The sequence below is a fragment of the Ostrea edulis genome, chromosome 7 (assembly GCF_947568905.1).
Source record: "Ostrea edulis chromosome 7, xbOstEdul1.1, whole genome shotgun sequence".
NCBI classification, from domain to species: Eukaryota; Metazoa; Mollusca; class Bivalvia; order Ostreida; family Ostreidae; genus Ostrea; species Ostrea edulis.
In genome coordinates this window covers 59,805,237-59,833,160 of record NC_079170.1, presented here as the reverse complement: position 1 = coordinate 59,833,160, position 27,924 = coordinate 59,805,237, and the positions used below count along the sequence as shown (strand labels likewise).

At 36.4% G+C, this 27,924-nt stretch overlaps 1 protein-coding gene across 2 annotated transcripts; it reads left to right on the top strand.

Moving 5' to 3' along the window:
* The first annotated feature begins 8,070 nt into the window (after positions 1-8,070).
* On the top strand, positions 8,071-25,946 carry LOC125655944 (ficolin-1-like). 2 transcript variants are annotated; one of them, XM_048886483.2, is made up of 5 exons: positions 8,071-8,310; positions 14,706-14,827; positions 22,427-22,523; positions 24,219-24,386; positions 25,382-25,946. In XM_048886483.2, the coding sequence occupies exons 1-5, from the start codon at positions 8,133-8,135 to the stop codon at positions 25,651-25,653; spliced, it is 837 nt and encodes a 278-aa protein (XP_048742440.2). In that variant the 5' UTR covers positions 8,071-8,132; the 3' UTR covers positions 25,654-25,946. The 2 variants fall into 2 exon arrangements, with proteins under 2 accessions (XP_048742440.2, XP_056000849.1); XM_056144874.1 differs by having other exon boundaries at positions 8,136-8,219.
* Positions 25,947-27,924: the final 1,978 nt, after the last annotated feature.

The following is a 27,924-nucleotide window of genomic DNA, read 5'->3' as shown; positions in this document are numbered from 1 at the left end:
AAGGACCGGCAATTAGCGCTTACGCACTATATATAACCAGGGATTAGAAAGAGGGAAAGTGTCATAATAGGTATTTGGGGGGATAGTGTCAAAACCGCGCAATTCAATTGATTGCAAGAGTTATGTTTCTTTGCCTGAACAACAAATACTTGTTCTGTTCATTTCAATAACAGGACTTAACTCATAGTGAATTAAGTCGGATATTGGCAAAGTTGCTTACTGCACGAACCCCTGTAATTATAATCGGAGCACTTCAAATTTGACTGTGTTTGCTGCATTATGGACTGATTAGCCATGTAAATGAGCCAAAGTTCGGCATCTACGGAGCCCCAGAGAAGTGAAGTATTGGCGGACATTTTTAGGCGAAATTTTTTATCATATTCTAAACAACTTGCATTAGGATTTCGACTGGCCCAGAGCCTGATAGTTTGGAAGTATTTCAGAATTCCCTGAATGTCTGCCGGGTGCCTTAACAGATAAATACTGGCAAAAAACGCATCAATGGGCGTTATTTTCTTGGGGTTGGATTTAGGGGACATTACTAGCTATCCATCAACAATAGACAACTTGTGATCTTTGTCAGAATCTCGGTCAGAGTGCAGGACTTTAGCCAAGTCAATATAATCTTTAGCCTATATTTTTTCCTTAACTGATTGTGGGACATGGAGACCGATATTATCTGACACACTGATAAGAGGTGTTCTCCATCGTCAACTTTCCATACTCATGTAGCAGTATTCCACTACCACCTACATATCGTGTTTATGAAAGGTGAAGATAACGAACAGTGATCAATCTCATAACTCCTATAAGCAATACAAAATAGAGAGTTGGCCAAAACACGGACCCTTGGATACACCAGAGGTGGGATCAGGTGTCCAGGGGGAGTAAGCATCCCTTGCTGAACGGTCACACTCACCTTGAGCACTACATGTGTATCTTGTCCAGGTAAACGGAGTTATCCGCAGTCAAAACCAGTGTGCCATGAACGGCCTAACAATCGGTATGAAACACGCCAGACAGCATTTGACCCAACGATAGGATGTACTGGCAAACTAGATCGTTATAATGACCATAGAATTTGCGAAATGCTGACTTTAAACGAGACTGTTGGAACCCCTGCACCGTCGACGTGTTTGTCAGTAATATACATATACATGTGTGCGTGTGTGTGTGCGTGTGCGTGCGTGTGTGTGTGAATTATGCTTCATGTTCATCGAGTTGTGTGTTTTCTATCTCCAAGCCTTCGCAATGGGATGTAAACGTGCTCAACGAGTTGAATTCAAGGAAGTTAGCTCCTGGGCTTTTGAGCACAATTACTGCGTCCCATTAGTACAAATATATAACACATCTATTGCTGAACCCTATCCAGTTGTAAATTTTTGTGTCAATTCAAATTTTGAAAGGGTTTGGCAGGGACTATATTTTGTGACGGAAGGATTGATAAATGAAAAAGTTCTAAATCAACATGATATTACAGTTTCTGTTTCATTCAATATATTTTCTATTTTTATGCTACTATACGTGTATTTCAGTTTTACAACTTATGATATAGCTTGTTGAGACTTGAAACTAGTTCAAGTGTTGTAATTTATTAAATTTGGTTGATATATTATTTCAAACAGAACATCGATTCTTGATAAAAAGTTTAAATCAATTTATTCGAAATTTTGCATGAAAAATCAGTATTTTCACCAATAATTAAAAAAATATATATTTCCAATTCCCACTGTTTTCAGTTCCATTTTAGATTTTAAGACAAGACCTAAAAATTATGCAGAATTTTAGAAATTGACATTACTCCAAATATGTCCTTTTAAACTTTCAAGTGTGTTCAAATGAAGGGTCATGCCCCCTTTAAACGGGAGATAATCACAAAAATGGGGTGAGGTCAATTAAGAATATTCTCAAGAAACGAGGGACCAGAGGAGCTGAAATTTACATTACAGCTTCCTGACATAGTGCAGATTGATTCCATTGAGTTTATTAAAATCATGACTCCTGGGGGTAGGATGGAGCCACAACAGGGTATCAAAGTTTTACATACAAATATACAGAGAAAATCTTTAAACATCTTTTTCTAAAGGACCATTGGGCCAGAGAAGTTTACATTTACATGAAAGCTTCCTGTCATAGTGCAGATTCAAATTTGTAATAATCATGGCCCCAGGGAGTAGGTTGGGGCCACAGTAGAGATCAAAGTTTTGCATGCGAATATATAGGGAAAATCTTTAAATATGGGCCAAGAGGACTCAGGAGAGCGATGTGGCCCATGGGCTTCTTATTTTTTATGTGCTTTCAGATATTCATTTGATATTTTATACATTGCTTTGCCATAACAAGTTTCAAATCAAATCAAACTAAGTTATGGCCCTTGGACTTAGAAAAATAGCATGAATTGTCAGTTTTCCCAACTTTCCTTGTTTTTTTAAACAGATATTCGTTTAATATTCTGTACATCATGATGATTGCTTTGTCATAACAAGTTATAATAAGAGTTGTACAACAATAAACTGGAGAATTCTATTTGAGCAGAGAAACAGTATCCAGTATCCATAAATAATCTAGATTCGATGGGTAGTATTTGCGCATTCCAATATCAAGTTTTCATGTGTGAGATACTTATTTACCTATTTCTCATGTTTTTAGACACTCATTGAAGTGTACAGGTGCTTTGAAATGAACTGTCAGGATGCGTCATATATTTATTACAGTTATGTTGCTATGTTGCATAAACTTTTATTGCAATTAGCATGATATATATATGCTTTTGAAATTGGAGGAAAACCATAAAAAAAAAACTAGCATGTAAAAATAAAAACAATCATGAATTGAAATTTAATATGTTAAATTATTATTTATAAACAATGTATATCCTGTACATAACTTTATCTACTCCTGTGAAGTTTTGCTTTTGTTAATCAGGTTTGTTTTTATGTATTCATGTATTCATTACATAATAGGTGCTGTGTAGGAACTTCACTATTTTTAGATCACATTTGGTCAGTAGTGTGTTTATATTGACCAATGAACGGCCCCGGGCACACTTTGTTATTAGCTTTATACTTAGTTTTCTAATTAGGTCAGGTTTGATAGTTATTTGGTTAGGATAGTAATGAGTAGCCCCCAGAACGCCAAACTTCAATTTAGGTTTCATGTGTGGTATTTATACAAGAGGTATTGATATGTCCATGTATGTAGTTTGTATATGTAGGGGTTTTCATGTGAACCCAAATAAACACTAAACTTAAACTATAGTAGTTGTTTATAAAATGCTGATAAAATTCAGAGGTAAAATATCTATAAACAGCTGGTAGACGTTGGATACAAATTCACTACAATTTTCTTCAATTAGATGGTTACTTTTATAATCAAGTAAGCATGATATAAAACTACATTGCAATCTAAAATTCTCCAACCACAAACTATAGAACATGAATACAAATTGGTACTTAATTACGTTATGTTAACATTGTCATCAAAATTAAGTAAATCGAAAGAATCATAAAATTGCTGGTTTTGAATTCGAACAATATCTAACTATTTTCATTTTAATCAACTACATAATGTAATATCAAATGTAAACGCAAAACAAGGTTTTCAAAATTTGAGCATCATGCCATGAATGTCAGATTTAAAAATGCAAATTTTCAAATCATTCTAGGAGTTAAGTTCTTAAAAATGTATCGGACTCACACGGTTTCAGATTACAGCATTTGCCCTTATGCTAGTAATTACAGAAATATTTTTACAACGTTGTTCTTTAAAGAGGTACACTCAATCACTATGTAGATACTAACTTTACAACATCATGGGATTTGAAAAGTTTGACGCTTTGTAATAAAGCAGGAACATGTTTTATTAATAAACATTATTGAACAACTTCATCATTTAAGTATTTCTAGATGTTGGCAATACATGTACGTTTGGCCTGAATAATTGAGGTAGAAAACCCATCATGATAACAATGTAAAAGTAAAACATGACTGAGTGTTACAAACGTCAGCGATAATAATTCACTTAAATGTACATTCAAAAGGCAGAGCTAGACAACACAGAGACTCGAGGTATTTTTTTTTTTAAAGTTTTCCTCCTCACATTCTGGGAGGGCTAAGAGCAAGGGCTGCACGAGAGCAATAAGATTTTTGCCATCATTATGTATTATAGTTGCAATATTTTTCTCCAATTCAATTTCGCATTTTTTTTTTTATATGAAAAAAGATTTTGAGGCTTTTAAGGTTACTTGCTTTGTTTATCCTTATAAACTTGTTTATATGTATAGTGTCAAATCTTATACTTTTGCTGTTCTATAGTTAATTTTGTTTGGGTTTTTTTTTGGGGGGGGGATAGAAAGGGGAAATGGTCCCGGCACCCCACCCCCTCTAAATCCGTCAAGCCGCTTTCATTACTGATTGTTTGTTAACTTGTATTTTACTTGTGTTATAATATTCCTCCATCAAACTATCTTTCCAGAGAAAATGTTAAAGGGACTGATTCACGATTTCCCCCCAAATCTTCTTTTTCAATTTTAATGATCAAAATCCACTGTCTAATGTGTTTAAAATATTTCACATAAAAATTAAGGTTATACATTATCACAGAAGCTCATTTTAGAGAGTTTTAAAATATTTGTTTTGTAAACAAAGATTGCGGTATGTTATTGTTTACGAAATTTTTAAAAGAAATGGATATCGATCTAAATTTATTATATCTTTCACATTTCAAGCATTTTGGGGGTAAACTATGTTATCTAAAAGTTAAAATTTATGACTATGCAAAATTAAGATGCTTTATATAACAAATTTAATATTTCACATCTTTCTTTGTAAACATAAAAAGACTCGAGTCTTTGTTTACATAACACAGATTTAAGGCTAAAATATTGCTTTTATTCTTGCATTCAGAAGGTAAAAATTTTGGCTGTCAACATTAAATGAGTTATATTTTCAATGTTTAACATCAAAAATGAAAAATATTTTTATCAAAAATCGTGAATCAGTCCCTTTAATTCGTAACGTGCTTTGAATTGCGACAATCGTCTACCATTATGAAAATTTAAACACAATTCTTTCTTTTGAAGTTTTATTCCCAACCGCCAAGATGAAGATGTTCGAAGAAAATTCGCGCTCCTAGCTCTCTAAATGAAGTATTTGTTGTTATTCATTGATTTTGTTATGGATAAAGTATAGCTAAAATAATCCGTAAAAGTAATTAACATACCGTATATCAGGGTTTTTCCGCATGTATCCAATTTCCGCTTTGTTCGCGACGATTTCCAAATCGCGGAAAATAAATCCGCGTAAATTTGATACAAAGTTTGCTTTTATGATAAAGTTATACGGCCGATCTACCCCGCACATCTCAAAGTCTGTCGAAATTCACACCTATGAAAACAACGGCCTGGATTCCCCGATTCTTGATTTAATTAAATAAACAACAACTCAGGTTTTGTTAATTAACCTCATCCGACCCTGTGTTGAGTATACGTTAACCTGTTGATAGCTTGGGTATAATAATTGAGTCAGCGTATCGACTAAACAAGATCACAGCCGAACCCGTGCGTTTTAAAACGCAATAATTCGATAATAACAACAAGATAATTCCCAGAATAGCCATGCTCGACTGAAATCGAAAATAGAAATCGCGTTATAATCGAAAAATGTACAGTCGTTGAATAAAGGTAACATTTTGTGAAATTAGACAGATGGTCGTTTAATACAGGTACAGTAGATAGGGTACCGCCTTGGGGTGATCGTTACGGTCACATACAGCAGTGAGTCGCTTATTTACTTGAATGTAAAGAAAAGTACAAAATCATCGTGTGATCAGTAACTCAGAAATCTTGTAAATCGTTTCCCTGTGTGAATTTTTTGCACTAAAAATTAAGAGTTATAAGCTGGCTTCTTTTATAAGTTTAAATAATCTCTAACCTCTCGGCCACCGTGACGGTCCATTAAACGAGACATTTTGAACATGATAATACTCAATGTATCACATGTAAGTACCACCGTGTATCCTAACACTCATATGTACAAACGTGGGTATAGGTAATTGTAAGCAGATTGCATGCCCTGGAGTAGAGACATTACAATTTTTACATCCTGTATGCGACGCGTTGAACATATACACACAGGGTCTTCTCCCCTGTGTGTTGTTTTAAGAACACGTGCAGCAGGGACCCAACAGGTGTACATATAAACGATGTTCGATTGAAATGGGAAAACAAAAAAATCTTTCGTTTAGCATAATATAAAATTTACATTTTTTTTTAATTCTTAAAACATACAAAATAAAATTTTGTTATTAATAAATTTTTGAACCAATTCTCGAAGTCTACACAAACGCCAATGAAACAGACAGAACATAGTAATCTTGCACTCATATACGGTCATTTGTAGATCTATTTGCATTATTTTTTCACTGTAAAAATTATTAGGACACAGCTCCTAATCCCCCTTTTTTTAGAATGAGAAAAATGGAAGTGTATTAAATATGCTAAATCCTAAGTATATCTGGTTTTGGTAGATCCCTGATTTTATTTTTAATTTTTTCTTAAATGATATATTTAATATACCGGTATGTAATGTGAGATAGCTGTCCATAAACAAGCCGTACTCATTTTCTGCCGACGAATAAAATGGCTATTGTACAGTTAGTTTGTCATAACAGGTAAATAACGGTACTTCACACCGCGGCGGTATAAATCTTCCCCGCGAAGAAATCCCGCGGAGGGATAGCGCGGGAAGGATTGACATACCGCGGGGGAGCGCCCTCTAATACGGGATCCGCGCTGGCCGTACTGTAACCCTATTTTTTAACCAATCAAAATACTTCTAGTGTACAAATGGCGAAAAAGGTTGAAGAGGTGGTTGGGTTAACATTATCAAGTTACCGAGAGGCTAAATCTAGTCTAGTCTATCTAGTCTATTGTCTTTTTGTTACCTGTATACACTTTACATGCGGTAAACGCAAAATCTTCGCCCGGAATTGCAGCCATCATGTCAAGATTTGCTTTGGTGGGTTTCCGGTTTAGGGAGAATTCCTTAAGTATTCAAACTAATAAAAAATATTGGAAAGAGATATCTCTTTTTCTTTGAGAGATATCTCTTTTTCAACGATTAAAGAGAAAATCTTATACTTTGAGAGATATCTCTCAAAGTGAAAGAGATATCTCTCTAAGTGAAAGAGATAGCTCTCAAAGTGAAAGAGATATCTCTCTAAGTGAAAGAGATAGCTCTCAAAGTGATAGAGATATCTCTTTAAGTGTAAAATATATCTTTAAAAGTAAAAGAGATATCTCTCTAAGTGAAAGAGATATCCCTCTAAGTGAAAGAGATATCTCTCTGAGTGAAAGAGATATTTCTCTAAATGAATCTCTTTTTTAGAGAGATATCTCTTAAAATTGAGAGATAGTTCTTATTTTAAAGAGATATCTCTTTAGAATAAGAGATATCTCTTTAATTTAAAGATATATCTTATTTTTCGAATAAATAGTAAAAGGGCTTGCAATAGATAAATGACGACTAACTGTACAAAAATTTGTTTGGTGCATGCTGCCTTTCACAATGCTTCCCATTGTAATGCTGTATACTGAAGATCAGTAATACAGTGTGACGCACTTTCTTTAGTGACGTGGTTGGAACTCGCATGAAAAAAAAACAACATTTTTGTTTAATTTCGCGGATAATCAGATTCAGTATCATAACATGAAAAAATGGGATAAAATGTTGTATGACGTATTATTCATTGCCAAATTATATACAATACTGATATTGAATGACCCTCTAATGAGGAGAATACACCTCAGACCTTTAGAATGTCCACCTTACAGCGTTTTCTGGTTTACCAATGCTTATAACAATAAAGATATATTTGTGACATACTAAGATGTAAAACTCGCCTATCCAATGTTACGCGTGATCTTTGTAACTAAAGGTTTTTTATTTAACAGAAATGAATAGTGTATTAAGTGTGTGTTCTTTGTTCCTTGTTGTTGTTGTTTTTTACAGAAAGGGAGTGACAATGGAATTCTTGTTGCGCAAGTGTTTATAAAACAAACGTGAATGGTATTTCATAATTATATTCTTTGACTGTGTTTACACCCTAACATCCAATACTGTCAGAAATAAAACATGGTGGAAAATATTTCTACTCGGAGCCTTGTGATCTTGTTCATGACTATCATATTATATATAAGGATCCCCCGATCAAACACTCAGGTAATATATAATTCCGGAGAGGAATGCTATTTGGAAGAAAGAATAGCGAGGTTGGAAAAGGAACTGGCCACGCTACGCCATGAACGTAAACGTGAGTGCAATTGATATCAGCTGATCTTACTATATAAATTGATATCAGCTGATCTTACTATATAAATTGATATCAGCTGATCTTACTATATAAATTGATATCAGCTGATCTTACTATATAAATTGATATCAGCTGATCTTACTATATAAATTGATATCAGCTGATCTTACTATATATCGAATGGGAATGGAGACGAGTACAGTACATGTAAATGTTAATTGCTGTCCACTTCTCGGGCTGAGAATAAAAGTAAGAATAGCGTAGATATGATATTAGAACACACAGTGTGTTTATTCTTAACAAATACATATACTACATGTAGACAGCAAATACAGTAAATATCAGACTAGGGCCTGAGGATGAGTATGGTGAATGTGAAGTGATGAAATTAAGACAGGGGAATATTACAATAAATTCAAACTGATAAGGGACCTGTCAATATTTATTGAGGGGTTAGGACCAGTGCATTCCAATCATTATCATTAGGTCCAGTACTTTATTGCAAATTATCTCTAGTGTATTCAACTTGGACATGAAATGAAGCATGCATACCATTCAGTGTTATTGTTTGTAACATAGATAAGTTCAAGGATTTGAATTAAAATTTTGAACTACTTGTTTATATTTTTTTCATGGACACATTTGCAATAAAAATATCACTGTCCCATCTGTGTTGAAAATAAAAGTCTTATCAGTGAGTAAGCCTAAAAAGTGTGTCCGATCGTATTTTGCACCGATCCACGCTCCCCAATAGTATGGACCGGTCCCAAAGAACGACAGTGAGTAAAATGAATTTGAACTGACAACGACGTATGGAAGAAATGGGTTGGTTGGTTGTATGTTTAACGTCCCGTTCGAGAATTTTTCACTCATATGTAGATGTCACCATCGCTGGTGAAGAGCTGTAAAATTTAGGACTATGTTCGGCGCTTAACAGACTTTGAGTAGGGAGGGATTTTTATTGTACCACACCTGCTGTGACACGGAACCTCGGATTTCGCGGCCTCATCCGAAGGGCCATTTAGTCGCCTCTTACGGCAAGCAAGGGGTGCTGAGGATCTATTCTGACCCAAATCCTAACGGGATTAAAGAACTAGGAGTACAATGAAGTTTAGTAATATGACTTCGGCAGGACTACGCCCAAGAGAATAAATTTGTGTACAAAAAACGTGAGAGTGTGACATTACATCCTTAGAATAAAAGTGCAATTAATGTAAAACGTATAGATAAAAGCATGCATAATAACTGATCAACCTGCGGCGTGAGATCAGACCAGACTCTGTTAAGATTAGATTACGTTATGAGATCTGACCTGACTATCAGGATGCGGTGTGAGATCGGATCAGATTCTCTCAGAATGTGGTGTGAGATCGTATCAGACTCTCTCAGAATGTGGTGTGAGATCGGACCAGACTCTATCAGAATGTTATGTAAGATCGGACCAGACTCTGTCAAGAATCGAACAAAACTTTATCAGAATGTTATGTGAGATCGGATTAAACTCTGTATAGACTGTGTCGTGAGATTCTATCGGAATGCACTGTGAGAATGAATGTGATGTTTAAAGTCTAGATAGGATTTATCAGGTGATTGTTGCGTGTTACATATCTAATATATGACCTATCAACCCCTTACTAAGGTTGTGGAATTCAACTTCAATTAATTGTTAATTATTGAAACAATTAATTTTAAAAACATTTCAACTCCATTTTTCGCTACAAGCATGGACACTAGATACATGTAGGTCTCCTTAAAACATCTTGAGTTACAAATTAAAGGGACATATGCTCATCCTTTTTTTATTTTGACTTTTGATAAAGATTTCAATACTACAGTATTCTATATTCTGATAAAGTCTGGTCCGATTTTTAACAGAGACTGGTCCAATCTCACGAGTTATAACTGCATAAATATGTGCAAGCATTGAGGTGTACGTCATGTACATAAATCTAATTATGTACATAGAATCTAATTAGTTTCCCAGAAAACCCCTCAACTTTAATTTTAAGTTTTGTTTGGGGTGTTTTTTTTTGGAGGGGGGGGTGTTAAGGATTTTTTAAATCTTTTTTTTTTTTTTGGTTTATATCTTTATCATTTTGTTATCAATCATTTCTGAGTCATAAGGTATTTAGGACTCGGTAAACTTTCCAAAAATCGCCAGTCTGTTCATTTTCACTTACGAACTCCTCAACTATTTTTTCTAGATTCAGTTCATCAGTCTCAATTTTATGAACATGCAATAAAAACAAATTGTTTATTCGTATTTGGCTCATTGTTGATCTCAGTTATGTTTTCACTCTTTTCAAGGCGCTGAATGAGCGCTCACTGGTAGTGTTAGTTGCAGGAAGTACCAAAATTAGTTTGAGAATTTTGAGGATCTCGACAAACAGACTTTTTTCATTTGAATGTCTGAAAAATTCAACCACACCTGGTATATCTGGCGTAAAGTCTTTTGGCAAAACAGTCTTTAACATTATAAGCTGGCAGTGAAGATCCTTTGGCTTCAAATCTGTATCATATAAGGTCGTGACAAAATTGAATTCTTCTTCAAACGTTTGACCTGTGCAAGCCTTAATTACGAGGTTGTCAAGATTAACATAAGCTTTGTAACCTGGTTGGTCAAATCTAGATTTTATGCCTGCTAAAAGCAGATCTAATGCCTCGTAGAAATCTTTCCTATACATATCTGCACACGATGAAAAAGTATGTGCTGCTGTCCCATCATCAAGTTTACGAGGAATGTTGCGTTTTCTAGGAAGAACAGGATCATCTATGTTCATCTGTTTTGCTTTTTCAACAACTTCCTCGTAAAACTGAGTGAAGATTTCTCATCTCGGATACTTTACAAAGCACTCATTGTCGTTGGTGCCCTTTTTTGACCATCACTCGCCGAGAGATTTGGAGCCTGCAGAGCCCTTGCCAAATTATCACTATAACGTAAAAGTTTTTCACTCAGTAAACACCCAAAGAAGAAATCAAACCTGCACATATAAGCAGCCACTCCCCTAATTCTGTTTCTCATTTCTACATCACACACGTATTGGAGGCTTTCATCCCAAACATTTCTTAGAATTTCATAGTTTGACAAAATGCTCAAAAATGTGTCGGCTTTTATTGTTCATCTTGTGGAACACAAAACCCTTATTCCCGCTGACGTTTTCTCTAGATTTTGGGCATTTTTTAACGTATTGAAAATCATCTCCTTCTTGGAGATTCTTTAATCAACTTTGTTATATCCTTTGTAATGTCCAGGGTGTCTCTAAGCAACTTACATCCCTTAATACAATCACTGCAAGCTAGGTTAAGAGCATGACCATAACAGTGTATGTAAAGGGCTCTGGGTTCAGGTGCATGAATTTGTGTTGCAACACCTGTCTTTGAACCAGCCATAGAAGCAGCCATGTCATAACACTGGCCTCGTACTTTGTTGATAGGCAGATCGAACCTCAAAAGGGCATCTTTAATTGCTAGGGTTATTGAATTAGCCCCAATGTCAGAATGACAGTACATCCCTAATAAATCTCCATGAGCGGTAAAATTTTGATCAACCCATTGAATGCATAAAACAAGTTGCTCTTTGTTGGAAATATCTCGTGTTTCGTCTGCCATTATTGAAAGGAATTCAGACGATTTGATGAAAGCAACAATTTGTCGCAAAACCTGTAACCCCATCACATGCAAAATTTCATTTTGTATATCTGGAGAAAAATACTTATTTGTCTTGCGTTGTAGCCATTCCTGAAGCTGGGGATCGCATTTAGCCTCTAGCATGAGAAGTTGATTAAAGTTCGAGTTTTTCTCGTCTTTGTTACCCCGAAGAGCAATTCCTTGTCGAGCAAGAAATTTCAAAATGTTTGTGATTTTAAGCAAATTCTCTCTGTTAGACTTCTTCTCGACTTCGTGCGTCTTTGAAAGACATTCTCCAACATCTTTAACCTCCTCCTTTATCGTAAACTCCCTTTCCATTGCCTCTTTATGGCAATCACTTTTCTAGCGTGCGGCGAATTTTGTGCTTGCTTTTTTCCAGTTTTTAAAACCAGTTGATATGAAAGTTTTTTTTTCTTATGACAACTGAGAGTCTTCTTCTGAAATAATTTTATGCAAGGAAAACAGAATATAACATCTTTGATTTCTACATAATGTAACCAAGACCACCGATCAAACCAGGAAGCATTGAAATATCTCATCTTTTTACCAAATATTTTGCTGGAAAGAAAATATTCCGTGGCTGATTTGGGGTACTACCGATCTCTGGTGTATGCCATTTTTCATGTACAACCTGGGTCTTTTGAACTGGTATTTCTGAGATATCATCTTCTGAAGAAGAAGAATCAATAAAGGAAGCAACCTTAAGATGTTTGTCTGTTTCTTTGTTTGCAGTTTTCCCCAATTTACCTGTTTCAATAGACTTCTCATTTGTGTTAGACTCCAAGAGTGGGGAAGGACTATCTTGTGATTGTTTTGGTTCAAATGAGCGATGAGGTTCAGAATCCTCAAAGGATAACCTCAAACGCTTTGAAAGAGGTTCCTCATGCTTGTGAATACAGGCAACAAAATGATTAGGTGTCCAACCATCTATTTTTGTAGCAATTGTTTGAGTCCACATGATGTGGATAGCATCCTGATATTCTTTAGCATCAGCACGGTCAAGAGGAACAATAAGCTGATTATGATCTTGTCTGTTTACACTAGGGTTTTGCACCTCGGAGAAAATCGACATGATTGGTTTCTGCAAAACGTTAGAAGCTACGAACATATGTAAAAGGCTTGAATAGTAACCGTTCTGGGTTGTTTTTATTGTTTCCTTTTGTAACGAAGCAATCAAATCACCAGTAATTAAACACTCATCTGACAGGGAACTTTCAAAGACATATTGAAGTGAACTTTTGTTTGTGGACATGGTCACAAAAGTGTTTTCATTCGTGTAGCGCTTCAGGTTTGAAACAAGTTCAAACACAATTCGTACCCTCATTTCCTTAAAATTGTCCTCATATCCAAACACAAAAGAGAGAGAGAGTTCTGAATAAACAATTCCCATCACCATATATCTGAATCGGGATAAGCTCAGAAGGAGCATCATTTGGATAAAGCTCTGAGGAAACAGCAACTTTTCGAATATTCGAAGTTGGGATATTAGGTATGCTTGTTGGAAGAGGATATTTCTTTTTAAAAATGCCCTTTGAGTCTAACAAGAAAACTTAGTGCTCCCCATCCCTTTTTTCCTGCATTCCTTGCTTCTTCGTGCACTTTTTCGAAAAATGCCTTTCTTTCGTCCGCCTGGGCATACATTGTGAAATATAATCAAAGTTAAAACTGTGCGGAAGGTTGATCTTACACTGATACGATAGTGTCTACTCTTGGACCAAGAATGAAACAGGTCTTGACAGCCTGAGACTTTACAAGCTTTGAAAAAATTGTTACACGTCATGACCTACGTCACATTGGGGGTGTTACGTCACTGATAAATAGTACTTCACACATTGTCGGGTTTACCTTTACCATAAAAACTGTGATGATAAAAAAGTCAATTCATCATATTAGCTTTACAAAAAGATTTTAAATATATACAAACGTTGAACTAGTATTAGGGCAGTTGGGCATACACATTTTTGTATCAAGACGAAGTTTCTATGAACAAGCTATCTAATGAATTATTAGACCTTGAAAGTTAGTCAAGGTCACACATACTAGATACCTTATGATCAGTCGTCCCTTGCGAGATTTTTTCACTCGTATGAGTCGTCAACAAATACCGGTGAAGGACTTTAAACGACACTAGTGCCGGGCACTTAGAAAAGGAACAGTCACTACATATCATAGGTTTGACGCCAGATGCGGAGCTGGTAACGAGAACCGAACCATTACCTCATGATTACGACATTTTGGATGATGCCCTAAGAAATGTTAAGGCATTAAGTGCTTTTCATAATATTTTTTTTTTATTTAAGCTAAAGGACAGTCACACTGACTGACTCTGAGTCTCATTGAATTAAATGAACTTTCTGCTTAGAAATAATTATACATTACACTTTTTTTGGGAAAAATATTAGGGGGCACCCCCCCCCCCCCTCCCCCTCGTGCCCCCGGTTCCTACGGCCATGTATACATGTGCATTGATGAGGTTAGTTTAGAAACAAAGTCTTCATTATTAGTACACATTTATATATAAGGTCAATTCGCATCAGTCATTTCATCCATCATGATTTTTGAATGCAGATTAATGGCAAGTACGGGATTAGTACGGACTGCGTGTGAAGGCTAATCATGCATATCAAGGAGAAATCCGGATGAAATTTACGGTAGAATGAAAATGTAATAGAATAGTTTATAAATTCATAAACAAGCGATTATAGCATTTTCTTCTGCATACATTACAAAACACGTTTCCATTTCAGCTGCTGACTGTCTGGCGCTGTATGAAAGCGGATACACATGTTCCGGGGTGTACACAATCTACCCAGGCTGTGGTCAATCTAATGTCTTCTGCAATATGGAGATATCGGGAGGCGGATGGACGGTTAGTCAATACAGGCGTGGATACAAATATTTTAGTGTTCAAATATTGGAGTGTCTAAAAGCATATTCATATTGGGCAACGTTTGATTGATCCTCTCTCTCACGTACATGTACATTATTAAGAAACCTAAATTTTGATAAACACTTGGAGTAGGGTTCCTGTCACCCCACTGATATATGTCTTTCGTTATGTGAATTGATTGTTTGCAAATTCCTATTTTATGCTCTAAAAATGTGGATTATTAAATACATTAAACGTATCTGTTATCTACAAAATATATTAAATGAAACGGGATATAACCTTAAAATGGTATATTCCCCTTCAAAACGTGGGTCACAGTGCCTAAATCGAAGTCAAATAACAAAACGTGGGTTACAGTGCCCAAATCGAAGTCAAATAACAAAACGTGGGTTACAGTGCCCAAATCGAAGTCAAATAACAAAACGTGGGTTACAGTGCCCAAATCGAAGTCAAATAACATTTGTTGTAGTATAACTATTCCAATTAAAGGAGGAGTTGCCCTGGTAACATTCGCACTGGATAAATCACTGAATTGCAAGGGGGCTTTTCAAACAATGAGTCGTGGTTTTGATGTCAGTATTGGGGTTATGACGGACCTTCAACAGGGTCTTCTCAGACACTAGCGTCGCGAGTATGTTAAGGCAGGTCATGCTTCATTAATGCACGTAAACTGCATGCATAATTTTTAAAATTTGTCTTACACAGAGAGAGGGAGCTATTAACTCTTAAAAACTATTTTGGTTGTTTACATGAGAACATTTTGTATCATAACAACATGACAAACATCCGCTTCCGTATGACGTCATTGCATGACTGTTATAAATAGATCACGGAGGTACCTTAATAGAAAATGTAAAAGTAACACATCCCAAGATTTAAATATTGGTCTAACTGGCGATAATGACGGTAAACACCCATAGTATATCAGAATTACTGATAGAATCCTACCACTTTCAATAAGAAATAATTATTGAACATTTAAACACGAAACCATCTAGCCCATGTTTTACATTTTGCACTGATGGCTAATGCTATGCAGTTTTATTTAAAAGTTTTCTTAACAGACGATTCTATCAGTAATTGCCGTGTATATTAGTTTATGACCTTTCAAACGGTGATAAAAAGTCTCTAAAAGTATGCGACCTAATGTGCTATTTTTGCAGTTTTATTTCAGTCTGTGACAGAGGAATATCGGATCGACATGCTAAATGGAATGTTTTCTCCGTCAAACAAAATTGTCAATGAAAGATATCAACATACCTTCTTAATATCAATAAATTCTCAGCGTTTCACATATATATACCATATATCCCATGTCATATATTTCAAATACACCACATTTTGTCGATATTTGCATGGCACATATAAACAAATTCCTTGCATGTGTCAACGTCACTCGATGTATAGTCATGACGTCATCAGTTTACTTAAATATCGATCAGACAGAAATTACACAACAGCAGTATAGCATTTCTAATTTCGTTGGATCTTAGTAGCTGCATGGTTTATTTTATGCATAAATAAAACTTAAATAAAAAAATAAAATCGGAATTTAATATATACTTAGTGATATACTTATTTCAATTATGACGTCACATTGTTTCGCGGATTTTATCTCAGTAAAAATTTTCATAACCTGCCTTAAAGTACCCTCGGTGGGTTTCCTGTAGAACGTGAAAAATGCCAACAGCAACAGACCAATCTTTTCGATATGACCCAGGCCTTACGTAAGGTCAGCATAGATGGCTTGTGGGAAATTAAGCTGAAGTGTGAATGTCCCAGCAGTTTAAGAGTTCCATGATGTGTTGATGAAAGTCCTGAATGACGGATGTGAATCGAAAGCCTTCCCAGAGGCTAAGGCGTAAAGCAAGGCTGTATTCTTGTCAATACTTTTCAGCATGGTCGATTCCGCGATGCTGGCTGGTACCTTCTGTGACTGCCCAGGATCGTATACACATCAGACATAAAACTAAAGTTTGGCTCTTCAACGTCAGGCGACTGTAGATAAAGGGTCCAGTCATCAGGGACTGCAGGTGAAGGGTCCAGTCATCAGAAACTGCATGTGAAGGGTCCAGTCATCAGGGACTGCAGGTGAAGGGTCCAGTCATTAGGAACTGTAAGTGAAGGGTCCAGTCATTAAGGACTACACATTAGGAACTGTAGGTGAAGGGTCCTGTCATCAGGGAATGTAGGTGAAGGGTCCTGTCATCAGGGACTGCAGGTGAAGGGTCCAGTCATCAGGGACTGCAGGTGAAGGGTCCAGTCATCAGGGACTGCAGGTGAAGGGTCCTGTCATCAGGGACTGCAGGTGAAGGGTCCAGTCATCAGGGACTGCAGGTGAAGGGTCCTGTCATCAGGGAATGTAGGTGGAAGGTCCAGTCATCAGGGACTGCAGGTGGAAGGTCCAGTCATCAGGAACTGCAGGTGAAGGGTCCAGTCATCAGGGACTGCAGGTGGAAGGTCCTGTCATCAGGGACCGCAGGTGAAGGGTCCTGTCATCAGGGACTGCAGGTGAATGGTCCTGTCATCAGGGAATGTAGGTGGAAGGTCCAGACATCAGGGACTGCAGGTGAAGGGTCCTGTCATCAGGGACTGCAGGTGGAAGGTCCAGTCATCAGGGACTGCAGGTGAAGGGTCCTGTCATCAGGGAATGTAGGTGGAAGGTCCAGTCATCAGGGACTGCAGGTGAAGGGTACATTGATAAGGGACTGCAGGTGAAGGGTACAGTGATAAGTGACTGCAGGTGAAGGTTTCCGCCATCAGAGACTTCTTGTTTGCAGATGACAGATGACAATACCACAACAGAGCAGATGATGCAACACGAAAAAGAATGCCCCTCATGAGCATGGGACAACCTCGACCTTGCTATATGATGAGGATATTAGCTTTGTATCAGCCTGCGTTAGGTATTGCCCACCAGAAACTAATTTCCTCTAGATTTATCCCAATGGTACGCGGGTTATCTACAAAAGACACAATAAACATCGCAAGCATTTCACCTTAGGTCTCTCTGCAGACTCCTACACATCAAATAGTAGGACAAAAACATCTACACTTCCCTGCAGAGGTACCTAGCTAAATGGTATGACCACATCGTCAGAATACCAGACATTCAACTGTTTTAAACTCACATGAGCTGAAACCTCAATTGAACTATCCGGATCACCTTTTTCCGTCTGACCGTAACATTTTAAAATGTTTGACTTCTTTGATTAGAACTACAAAGTTGATTTGAAACCAAACATGCAAAAAAGCAGACTTGGGTGGTTTGCTCAAATGAAGTACCACGCCCTTTTAGAAGTGGAGATAACTAAGAATTAGTAAAAGAAAAAAAGGTGTAACTTTTTTTTAAAATCTTCTTTTCAAGAACCACTGGGTCAATTTCAATCAAACTTTGCACAAATCATTCTTGGGTGAAGGGACTTCTAAAGTTTGGTCAAATGAAGAGTTATTCCAAAGGGGAGATGATAAAGAAAAGGCAAAAATAGGGTGGGTTCATTTACGAATTAAGAACCAAGAGGCCAGAAAATTTGATATTTATATAAATTCTTCCTGACATAGTGTAGATTTAACTTTGTTCAAATTATGGCCCCCGGGGGTAGGCTGAGGCCTCAATAAGGTTTTACATGGTGATGAAAAGGATCAATCTTGAGAAAATATTTTTCTTCAGAACAACAGGGCCATGATTAATCATACTAACATGCATACATTCCCAGGCACAATGTAGTGCAAATTTACGTTTGTTCAAATTGTGGTCCCCGGGGGTTGGATGAGGCCACAACTGGGAATCAGAGTTTTACATATGAATATATAGGTAAAATCTTTTCAAAATCTTACAACAGGGCCGTGAATACTCAGGTAGCGCTGTCTGAAGTTTGTTAAACGCATGGCCACGGGGTAGAATGGGGTCACAAAAGGGGATCAAAGTTTTATGTGGGAATATATCTACATGTAGGATGGATCTTTAAAACTCTTCTCAATAACAACAGGGCCATGATTACTCAAATTAATATGCAAGCATTCCAAAGTAGTACAAATTCAAATTTCTGTAAATTGTGGTCCCCGGGGGTATGATGAGTCCACATTAGGGAAGCAAAATTTTACATGGGAATGTATGAAAAATCTTCTCAATAACAACATAGTAATCAATACTCATATTAATATGCAAGTATCTCGGGTAGTGCGACTGAGGTAAGTTCAAATCACGACCATTGGGGGTGAGGTGGGGGTTAACAAGGGATTAAAGTTTATATGGAAATATATATATAAAAAAAAAAAAATCTTTGAAAACTTCTTAAGAACATCAGAGCCACGATGTACGCATATCAATATGTAAGGATCCTCCAGTAATGCAAATTCAAGATTGCGCAGTTAAGGAGCACCCAGAGGTAGGGCGTATCCATAATAGATGATCAAAGTTTGATATGGAAATATGCAGGAAATTAATGAAAACAAATTATTTTCAAGATTAGCAGGGTCGGAATAAATCATACTGAAATGCGAATGTACCTAGGCTATGTGGACTCAAGTTTTATCATGCTCCAGTGAGTAAGAATAGGGGTATTCTTGGGGTATTCTTTTTGTCCTGTCTGTCTGCAACTTGTGTCCTTGATCGTAACTTTTGAACCGTGAGTGACATGGCTCTCATGGTAAATGTATGTGTATTCCTTGTGACAAGACCTATACTTTGGTACCAAAGTGTTTGACCTTGTGACCTTGATCTTTGAGTTTAACTAACTCTTAAGAATATCTAACCTAGGCAATATCTCCTGAGCTATTCTAGGAAAGGTTTTCATGTTTTCTATATACATTGCCTATATGAAGAAAATTCATTTAATGTCATGATGCTTGATTAAATTTTTTAAAACATTTTGATTTAAAATTTACCTCCTCATAACTTTTAAATATTGAATGATGCAATTTTCATATATGCATATCTGGTGAAAAGCCGTATGGTACCAAAGATTTTGACGTTGTATCCTTGATCTTGGATTTTGACAGACTTTTATGAAAAGTTAATTTAGGCAATATTCTCTGAATTGTTTGAGATATCAATTTCATGTGTTGTATTCAGATTCCTCGTGGAAAGACCTTACATTTATAACATGATTTTTTACTTTATGACCTTGTATGATGGCTATGTCGTGACCCTATGGGGTTACAAATGTGAGTTAGAACCACAATATGGGGTTAGCCTTTTTGATGGGAATTTGTTTTTACAAAAATCGTTTTAAAATCACGTTATCTGAACAACAGCATGGCGAAAGTGATTCATGTGAGCGGTCTGGTCCATGGGCATCATCTAATTACCATACGGAGAGCTTATTCTAGGCAAATACAAAGTTTAGGGACAGAAGAAACTTTTCAAAACCATCTTTCCTTTGATAAAGCTCTTATGAATTGCTTACCCTGGAACGCCCAGTCTGGTAAGGCAATCTCAGAAAGGATACATATGCATCATACAGAAAAGTTAAAGAAAACGAACTGCACGCAAAGCTACATCCAACTGCAATTTTAGCACCCACCAACACGTAGGACACATACATGAGTGCGTCCCGGACCCGGAACGACCAGACCAACCATTTGCGGACTCGCATTTACCGACCTTCCATGTAAAACTGAAGTCATGATCATTTTTAGTTTTGAACGATGAACATCATCATTCAAACAATGATATATTGTTTTATGTCATTATTGAGGTTATGACAGACACCTGTATTACATAAAAATTCAGTGATGCATTTGTAAATTTTCCTACAATGCTGGCAACAGATAATCACATCATAAACACGTCATATTGTTAATGTTCACACCATCGCCATCTGAACTATGTTTAGAACAGGATTCTATGTCTAGGATAAACGTATTTACAAACATATTTCATAAGTGGAATTACGTAAGGGTTAATGTACGAGTATCGCTCCATTGCTTTTAAGGAATGGAGTGATACGAGTACATTGACCCACCTTAATAAAAACTAAACTTTGTGCATTTTAATCATGTCTTACGTTTTTCATTCTTTTGTTGCATGCATTTATATCTACTTGTATAATGGTTGACCTACTTTCCGAACACTCCATTCCTGAAAAATAATGGAGTGTTCGAACAAAAGACTGACGTGAAAGGTGGATTTTAATAAATGGAACAGCAAAGTCTTCAGGCCAAATAAATGACTCGGACGCTTGTTTTTCCTTGCGAGAGTCGTGTGGTAATTAACTGAAAAATATTTGAGAAAATCTAAAGTTAGCTTTTTTTTTTAATTTATATATTGTTCAAACCGAGAAACAGCTATGTGTAATCAAGGCAAATTGATATCTGTCGTTTTCAATGTTTCGACATTTGAGACTTGCCCTATCCCGTTCGAGGTTTGGCGTTGTGTCGAGTTTGCTTCATCGACATATGAACCTGAAACCGTGCAATAGAGCTGATATGGAAATATCGATTGAATTTGAATGCAATATGAGCATATTATGCAGCTATTAATTCAAGAACTCGCCAGTGTAGAATATTTTGCAAATGATTGAAGATATCATTAATTATTCGAAGATATCATTAATTCAATTATTGCGCACAATAATTCAATTGATGCGCACATCAAGTCAATTATTGCTCTCATTATTTGAATGTGTGCGTGCATCAATTGAATTATCGCGCGCAATAATTGATTTAATGTGCACGTCAATTAAATTAGTGAGGGCAATAATTAAATTGGTGTGCACATCAAAAATAATTATTGCTCTGATCAATTTAATTGACGCACGCAAAATTCAATTTGGAGCTCGGTATAAAATACAATTTGATAATCTCTTTGAATCAATTGAATATTATTTACAACGATTTTGTATAAAGAATTAATGCATGCGTCAATTCTTTAAAAGAGAGTAACAATTTCATTAATTGATTTATTATTTTACATCCCGTCGAGAATTTTAAAGTCATAGTGTGCATCACCAGCTGTAGATGAAGTACCACAAAATTAGATGCATAGGGATCAGGGCCGTAGCAGTGGACGTTCTTTTTCGTGTCAACGACTGTCGCGATATGGTAACACCATTTGTAAGGTCACATTCGAAAGACTCTTGATTCTCACCTCTAAATACCGAGTGTTTGAAAAAGGAAAACAAATTCATTGTAGAGATCATTATTTCATGTGAATATGTTGAATTGAAGATACCTCTTATGAAAGAATTCTCTCCCTAAAAGAATTATTGCGCACGTCAATCGCATTATTGATGTAATTAATTCAAATGAAGAGGACAATAATTCATTAAGTGCGCGAATTAATTGGATTGATGTACTTATCAATTGAATTATCGCATTCTTCTATTGAATTCTAGTACACATCAACTCAATTGTTGATTTGAAGAGAGCAATAATCAGATTGTAGTACGCATCAATTCAGCAGAATAATTAATGCTATAAACAATTCAGTGAATGCGTGCAATAATTTACATTTCGAGACATCTATTTATTTTCATTGAAATAGATCTTTAACTGAATTGCTGTGGGCATCAAATGAATTGTTCAGTTATTTCAGTTTATGTTAATTTGGCGCTCCATAAAATAAATATTATACAGGTTATCCAGAATCGCTTTGACGGATCTGTAGATTTTGACAGAGATTGGGTCACCTACAAGAATGGCTTTGGAACATCCACTGGTGAATATTGGATAGGTAAATTGAAGGTTTTCGAATTTTTCCAGCAACACGTTCAGCAGAAATCACATTTTAGATTCAACCTAGAAAACGTATCTGTTAGTCATTTACTTATCTTAACAAGATCTTAACAAGAGTTTTTACGTATAAACAACTAATGCAGAAACTCTGAGCGAGGGAAAAGTGGAAATAACGAACAGTGATCAATCCCTAACTCCTATAAAGAATACAAAATTAAGAGTAGGGCAAACACCGATCCCTGGACACACCAGAGGTGGGGTCAGGTGCCTAGGAGGAGTAAGCATCTCCTGTCGACCGATCACACCACCGTGAACTCTATATATTTATCAGATAAACAAAGTAATTCGTAATCAAAATTAGCATTTAAAGAACAGACTAACAATTGGCATGAAACGCGTTTTACAGCATTTTACATATTGACAGATTGCATTTGCAAATTAGATCATTATAAAGACCAACGAATTTGTGAAATACTGACGTTAAACGAGGCTGTTTGAACCAATTTAACGTCAACTTACTTGTCAGTAACCTGCCTCGATTTAAAAACTGATCAGAACGTGCTCGTGCGTATATTGCCAAAACGAAGTAAAACCACAAACAATCAGTCAAGCGAACCAATTACAAGACATATCTTGATTCGATATATCCCTGTGCACTCGAAATAAGACACCACAAAGTCGTCCACTTCTGCTTCATACTTAGATATTTTATTGAAAGTAGATATTGACGACAGACTAACAAATCCATTATATAACAAACTGGCTGACTTCAGCTTCTTCGTCGTCAACTTCCCATATTTATGTAGCAATATCCATTATCACCTGCATATGGTGTTTATATCTCTCAACTGATTCTATGCACACGAGCTTCTTTTGCGTATGTTTTTAAATCGGGACAGGCTACTGACAAACATGTTGATGGTGCAGGGGTTCCAACAGTCTCGTTTAAAGTCAGCATTTCGCAAATTCTGTAGTTGTTATAACGATTTAGTTTGCCAATACAACCTATCATTGGGTCAAATGTTGTCTGGCGTGTTTCATACCGATTGTTAGGCCGTTCTTGGCACACTGATTTTGACTGTGGATAGCTCCGTTTGTCTGATAGAGATGTGGGGTACGTTGCTGGTGTGACCGGTCATCGGGGGATGCTTACTCCCCCTAGGCACCTTATCTCACCTTTGGTGTGTCTAGACCCTAGGGGTCTGTGTTTCCCAACTCTTTATTTTGTATTGCTTATAGGAGTTATGAAATTGATGACTGTTTGTTATCTTCACCTTTCATAAACACGATATGTAGGTGGTAATGGAATATTGCTACGTGAGTATTGGAAGTTGACGATGGAGAAGCTGAAGTCAGCCAGTTTCGCATAAAGTTGAGTTGTTAGTTTGCCGTTTACATCTACATGTATATTCAATAAAATATCCAAGTATGAAGGAGATGTGGAGGACGATGTGGCCATGTTGTACATTTAATGTTGGTAGGGTCATTAAGTACAAAATATCTCCGTGTTAGAAAGGTATTTATGGGTCACTGAGTAGAAAACATCAGCTTTAGAAAGATATTCGAGTGGCTTATTTTTTTAAGTTCGTGACACACAGTTACCGTAAATACGAGAACTTCACGATAGATGAGCATTTTGTATGGTTAAATTTACGTATTAAATGTTTTGTGTGTGTGCTATATTCACTCACAGGTAACGATGTCATCCATGAATTGACGAAAGCTAACACCAGCTCGTTATATGTATCCATCACATTAACTAATGGGACCACGTTATTTGAACAGTATGAGAAATTCTCTGTTACAAGTGAACGAGACAACTACAGACTCTTCATTGCTGGACAGGCAACTGGAACGCTTGGTAAGCTTGTACTTCTATCTACAATGCTAAATTAACAAGCCCTTAGCTAAATATATTGTTATGGATCAGAACAAGCCCTTGATAGAGCTCAGCAGAGTTTACTAACAAAGGGCAATTTAACAATTAATAAGGTTTATTTACAATTAATAATTGATAGAACATTGTTACAATGGCAAAATATTAACTTGCGGTAGTTGAATAATAAATCCGAACAGAATCTACACAGAAAATACATTAATCCTAAATCGTAGTTCCCAGTATGATAATCCAGAGTACATAAAAAGTGTCTAACCAGAGCTCAATCAAAATATAGTGCTCAGGGCGAGTTCGATCGGTTTACTCTTCTTAGGCACATGATCAGACATCTGTGGTTTTCGCCCTGCTATCAGATTTGTAGTCTTTATAAGATTTATAAAATTGATAACTGTTCGTTATTGTCACTCTCTTCACATTGTTTATTAACATTAACGGTTTGGGGAAATTGAGGTTTAATTTAATGAAATAGAATGAGGTTGATTGATTTGTTCATTTGAGAATATATGACATTCCCTTCAACTTTATTGCCTTGTATTCAATCATATTGTCATAAATTTAACAATGGTCAAATTTACAGCTTTTTCTATTTGAAGCAGGTCCTCTTTAATATCTGTACATGTTTAGCATATTTTCCCATTCTTAATTTAATCACATCCTTGTGCATTGACAGCTGCTGAATATGTTATGAATTAGATACCGATTTATATTTCTCAGCGTTACAGAAGGCGCATACTACTACACCACCCTATACTTTTAGCAAAACAAATGTAATGACTTGGAAGATTCAAAATATATTTAACCATCTGAAATTGGAAAACTCTTTTAGATCGAGCAGATATATTGGGTATTTAAGAAAAATCGATAGATGTCCTTATATCATAGATTCAAATATATTATACTTTCCATACTCATTTCTGATGATTTTTAAATAAAAACATTCCGTAACCTATTTCTTCCAGGAGATAGCATTATAAAGAGAGAGAAAGCGGGTGACATTATAAATGGAATGATGTTCACCACAAGCGACAGAGATAACGACAAAAATCCGCGTAACAACTGCGGTAGAGAACACTCCGGTGGGTGGTGGTTCAACTATTGTCACGATGCTTACCTGAACGGAGTTTATGGGTCGTCGTCATGGATGCAACCCTGGACACCTACGTTGCCATTAGGGACATTGATAAGAAAAACAATGATGATGTTGAAAAGGTTGAAACCGGAAGGGTTTTAGACCACTAGAGCATTGTACAGTACTGTGCCCTGGGACCACAAAACCTAAATGAGCTCAATTTCCTTAATCTCAGTCGCATTTTTTTGTTATTTCTTCATTTTTTATACGTGAGACGTTCTCAAAACTGAACTGGTCTACGATTTATTGTCAGCGATTCTATGCAACTAACAGTCATCGAATTAAACCGGCTGATGTGGACAGATTTTTACGATTAAGAATATCAGAGTGATAAAAGACTTGGCAAACTGCTTAATAAATATGTGATATAACACAATAAAAGATAATTCAAGTCATGCATACCTTTTAATCAGTTTATAGTACCCGGAAAAATTCGTACAATTTTAATCGCATTGTGTGAATAATGAACGAAGCTATGAAAAATAAAAAGGATTTTGAAAACCTGCATAGTGTACGATGAGTGAAGTTTGCAATAACTATGCAAAATAAAAATATGTAAATATGTCGCGCCATTTGAAGTTCGATGGTGGTCATGATAAAGTGCAATGGTTTGTTGACGTTACGGACGCCAAAGTACGATCGCCTCTTTCCTATAGATACGCTACGCCAACGTGTGATGGCTCGTCATTTGTAGGAGCACCATTTCAAAGTACGATGATCTGACACACCAAAGTCCGCTGGTGTGGGGTAAAGTAATGTATAACATGTTATTATAACGTCATTCATAACGTTTTCAAAATTAAACCGAAGAAATTAAACATCAATTTGTCCCGACGAAGGTTCGTTTATTGGATAAATTACAGAAAAAACTGGAGACGAATGAGGTAGACTGCACTATACCGGTACGGCCGCCAGTTTGATTTTAGATCCGCACGTGAAGTAGGGCGGAGTAAAAAATTAATAACGTATCAACCGTCATATGCACCGCCATTTGTTTTTGTTATTGAAGCGACAAGCAGAGTTTGGTCTAGAAAAAGAAAGCCGAATAGTGTTTTAGCGTAATTAAGCGGGGCCTTGAGGCGGCAGTCCTCAATAAACATAAAAATGAAAAGAAAAACTTACCTTAGTCGTCAAATAAATCCACACAAGCACGCAACTATGTTAAGGGCTTCATAGTAAAATGCACTATACATATGTACTTATGAGGTGAAATTTCACCTCAAATTCACAGGTATCATTACACTTGTTACGAAACGATACTACCCATATGTTGACTGTAACTGAGCTACCGTAAATTCCCCCATGGTAATTCCCCGTGACGTCAGTTGAATATCACGTAACACTTTATTTTGGAAAACAAAAAGAGGTCCTACTTAGAAACAAAAGTTCAGGTTCATGCGGGTTACCAGCTGAATTCTTATTGATATACTCAGAAATAAACAAAAATCCTTTACAGGAAAAGTGCTGGAAACAAATGAACACTCAAACAAAATATGCTAAAATTCAACAACATATCAATGTTCAGTCTTTAGCGAATTACCGGGCTTGTCCACATTCCTATAGATATCATACCATTAATATGCAAGACAGAAGCTGCTCCCTGCAATTTTCAAACGCATAAAGATATTCAGAATAATAGTATATCTCAGAAACATTTAGCCTTTAATTCGACATTTAGATGTATCGACGACGTTTTATCTATTAACAATAATAACTTTTATTCATATGTCGACCCCCCCCCCTCCCTAAAATTTTCAAATTTAAGGTAACTCGCGGTATCTTGTTCCGGAAAATGTACTAAACGATAAAAGAAGCAATAATTTCTTCCACTCCCGGAGAAATAAATGACAAAATCCTTTGATTTCTTGAATTACTTTATTGGGAGAACCTAATTTTTTTTCCCAAAACCCTTAAAATTTGGGTCATTTTAGCAATTTCACCTTATTAAAATGATAGAAAATAGTACAAATGACTTTATAGGAGAAATATTTCAAGCCCCATAAAATCTGTAAAATTCAGGAGCTTCCGGAGGCTTCGCCCCCTGGACCCCCACCAGGGCTCCGCCCTGGACCCACTGCTTCATAACGTGACGCCCCCCCCCCCCCGTAACCACAATTCCTGGATCTGCCCCTGGTATCCCTGCGAGCTCGAAATAAAATACACCATGTAGTCGTCCACTTCTGCTCCATACTTAGATATTTTATTGAAAGTAGATATGAACGGCAAACTAACAATTCAACTTTATGACAAACGAGATAATTTCAGCTTCTCCATCGTCAACCTCCCACATTTATGTAGCAATATCCCATTAACACCAAAAAACACAGACCAACGGAATGCGCAACTCAATTAAAGCTCTCCGAGAAGTGTTGT

Bases quoted from the DNA above. Each gene is read 5' to 3' on its own strand.
- LOC125655944 (XM_048886483.2), top strand. From the start codon at position 8,133: ATGGTGGAAAATATTTCTACTCGGAGCCTTGTGATCTTGTTCATGACT. The intron at 14,828-22,426 runs GTTAGTCAATAC...AATATTATACAG, and splicing joins TATCGGGAGGCGGATGGACG to GTTATCCAGAATCGCTTTGA. The intron at 22,524-24,218 runs GTAAATTGAAGG...ATTCACTCACAG, and splicing joins CACTGGTGAATATTGGATAG to GTAACGATGTCATCCATGAA.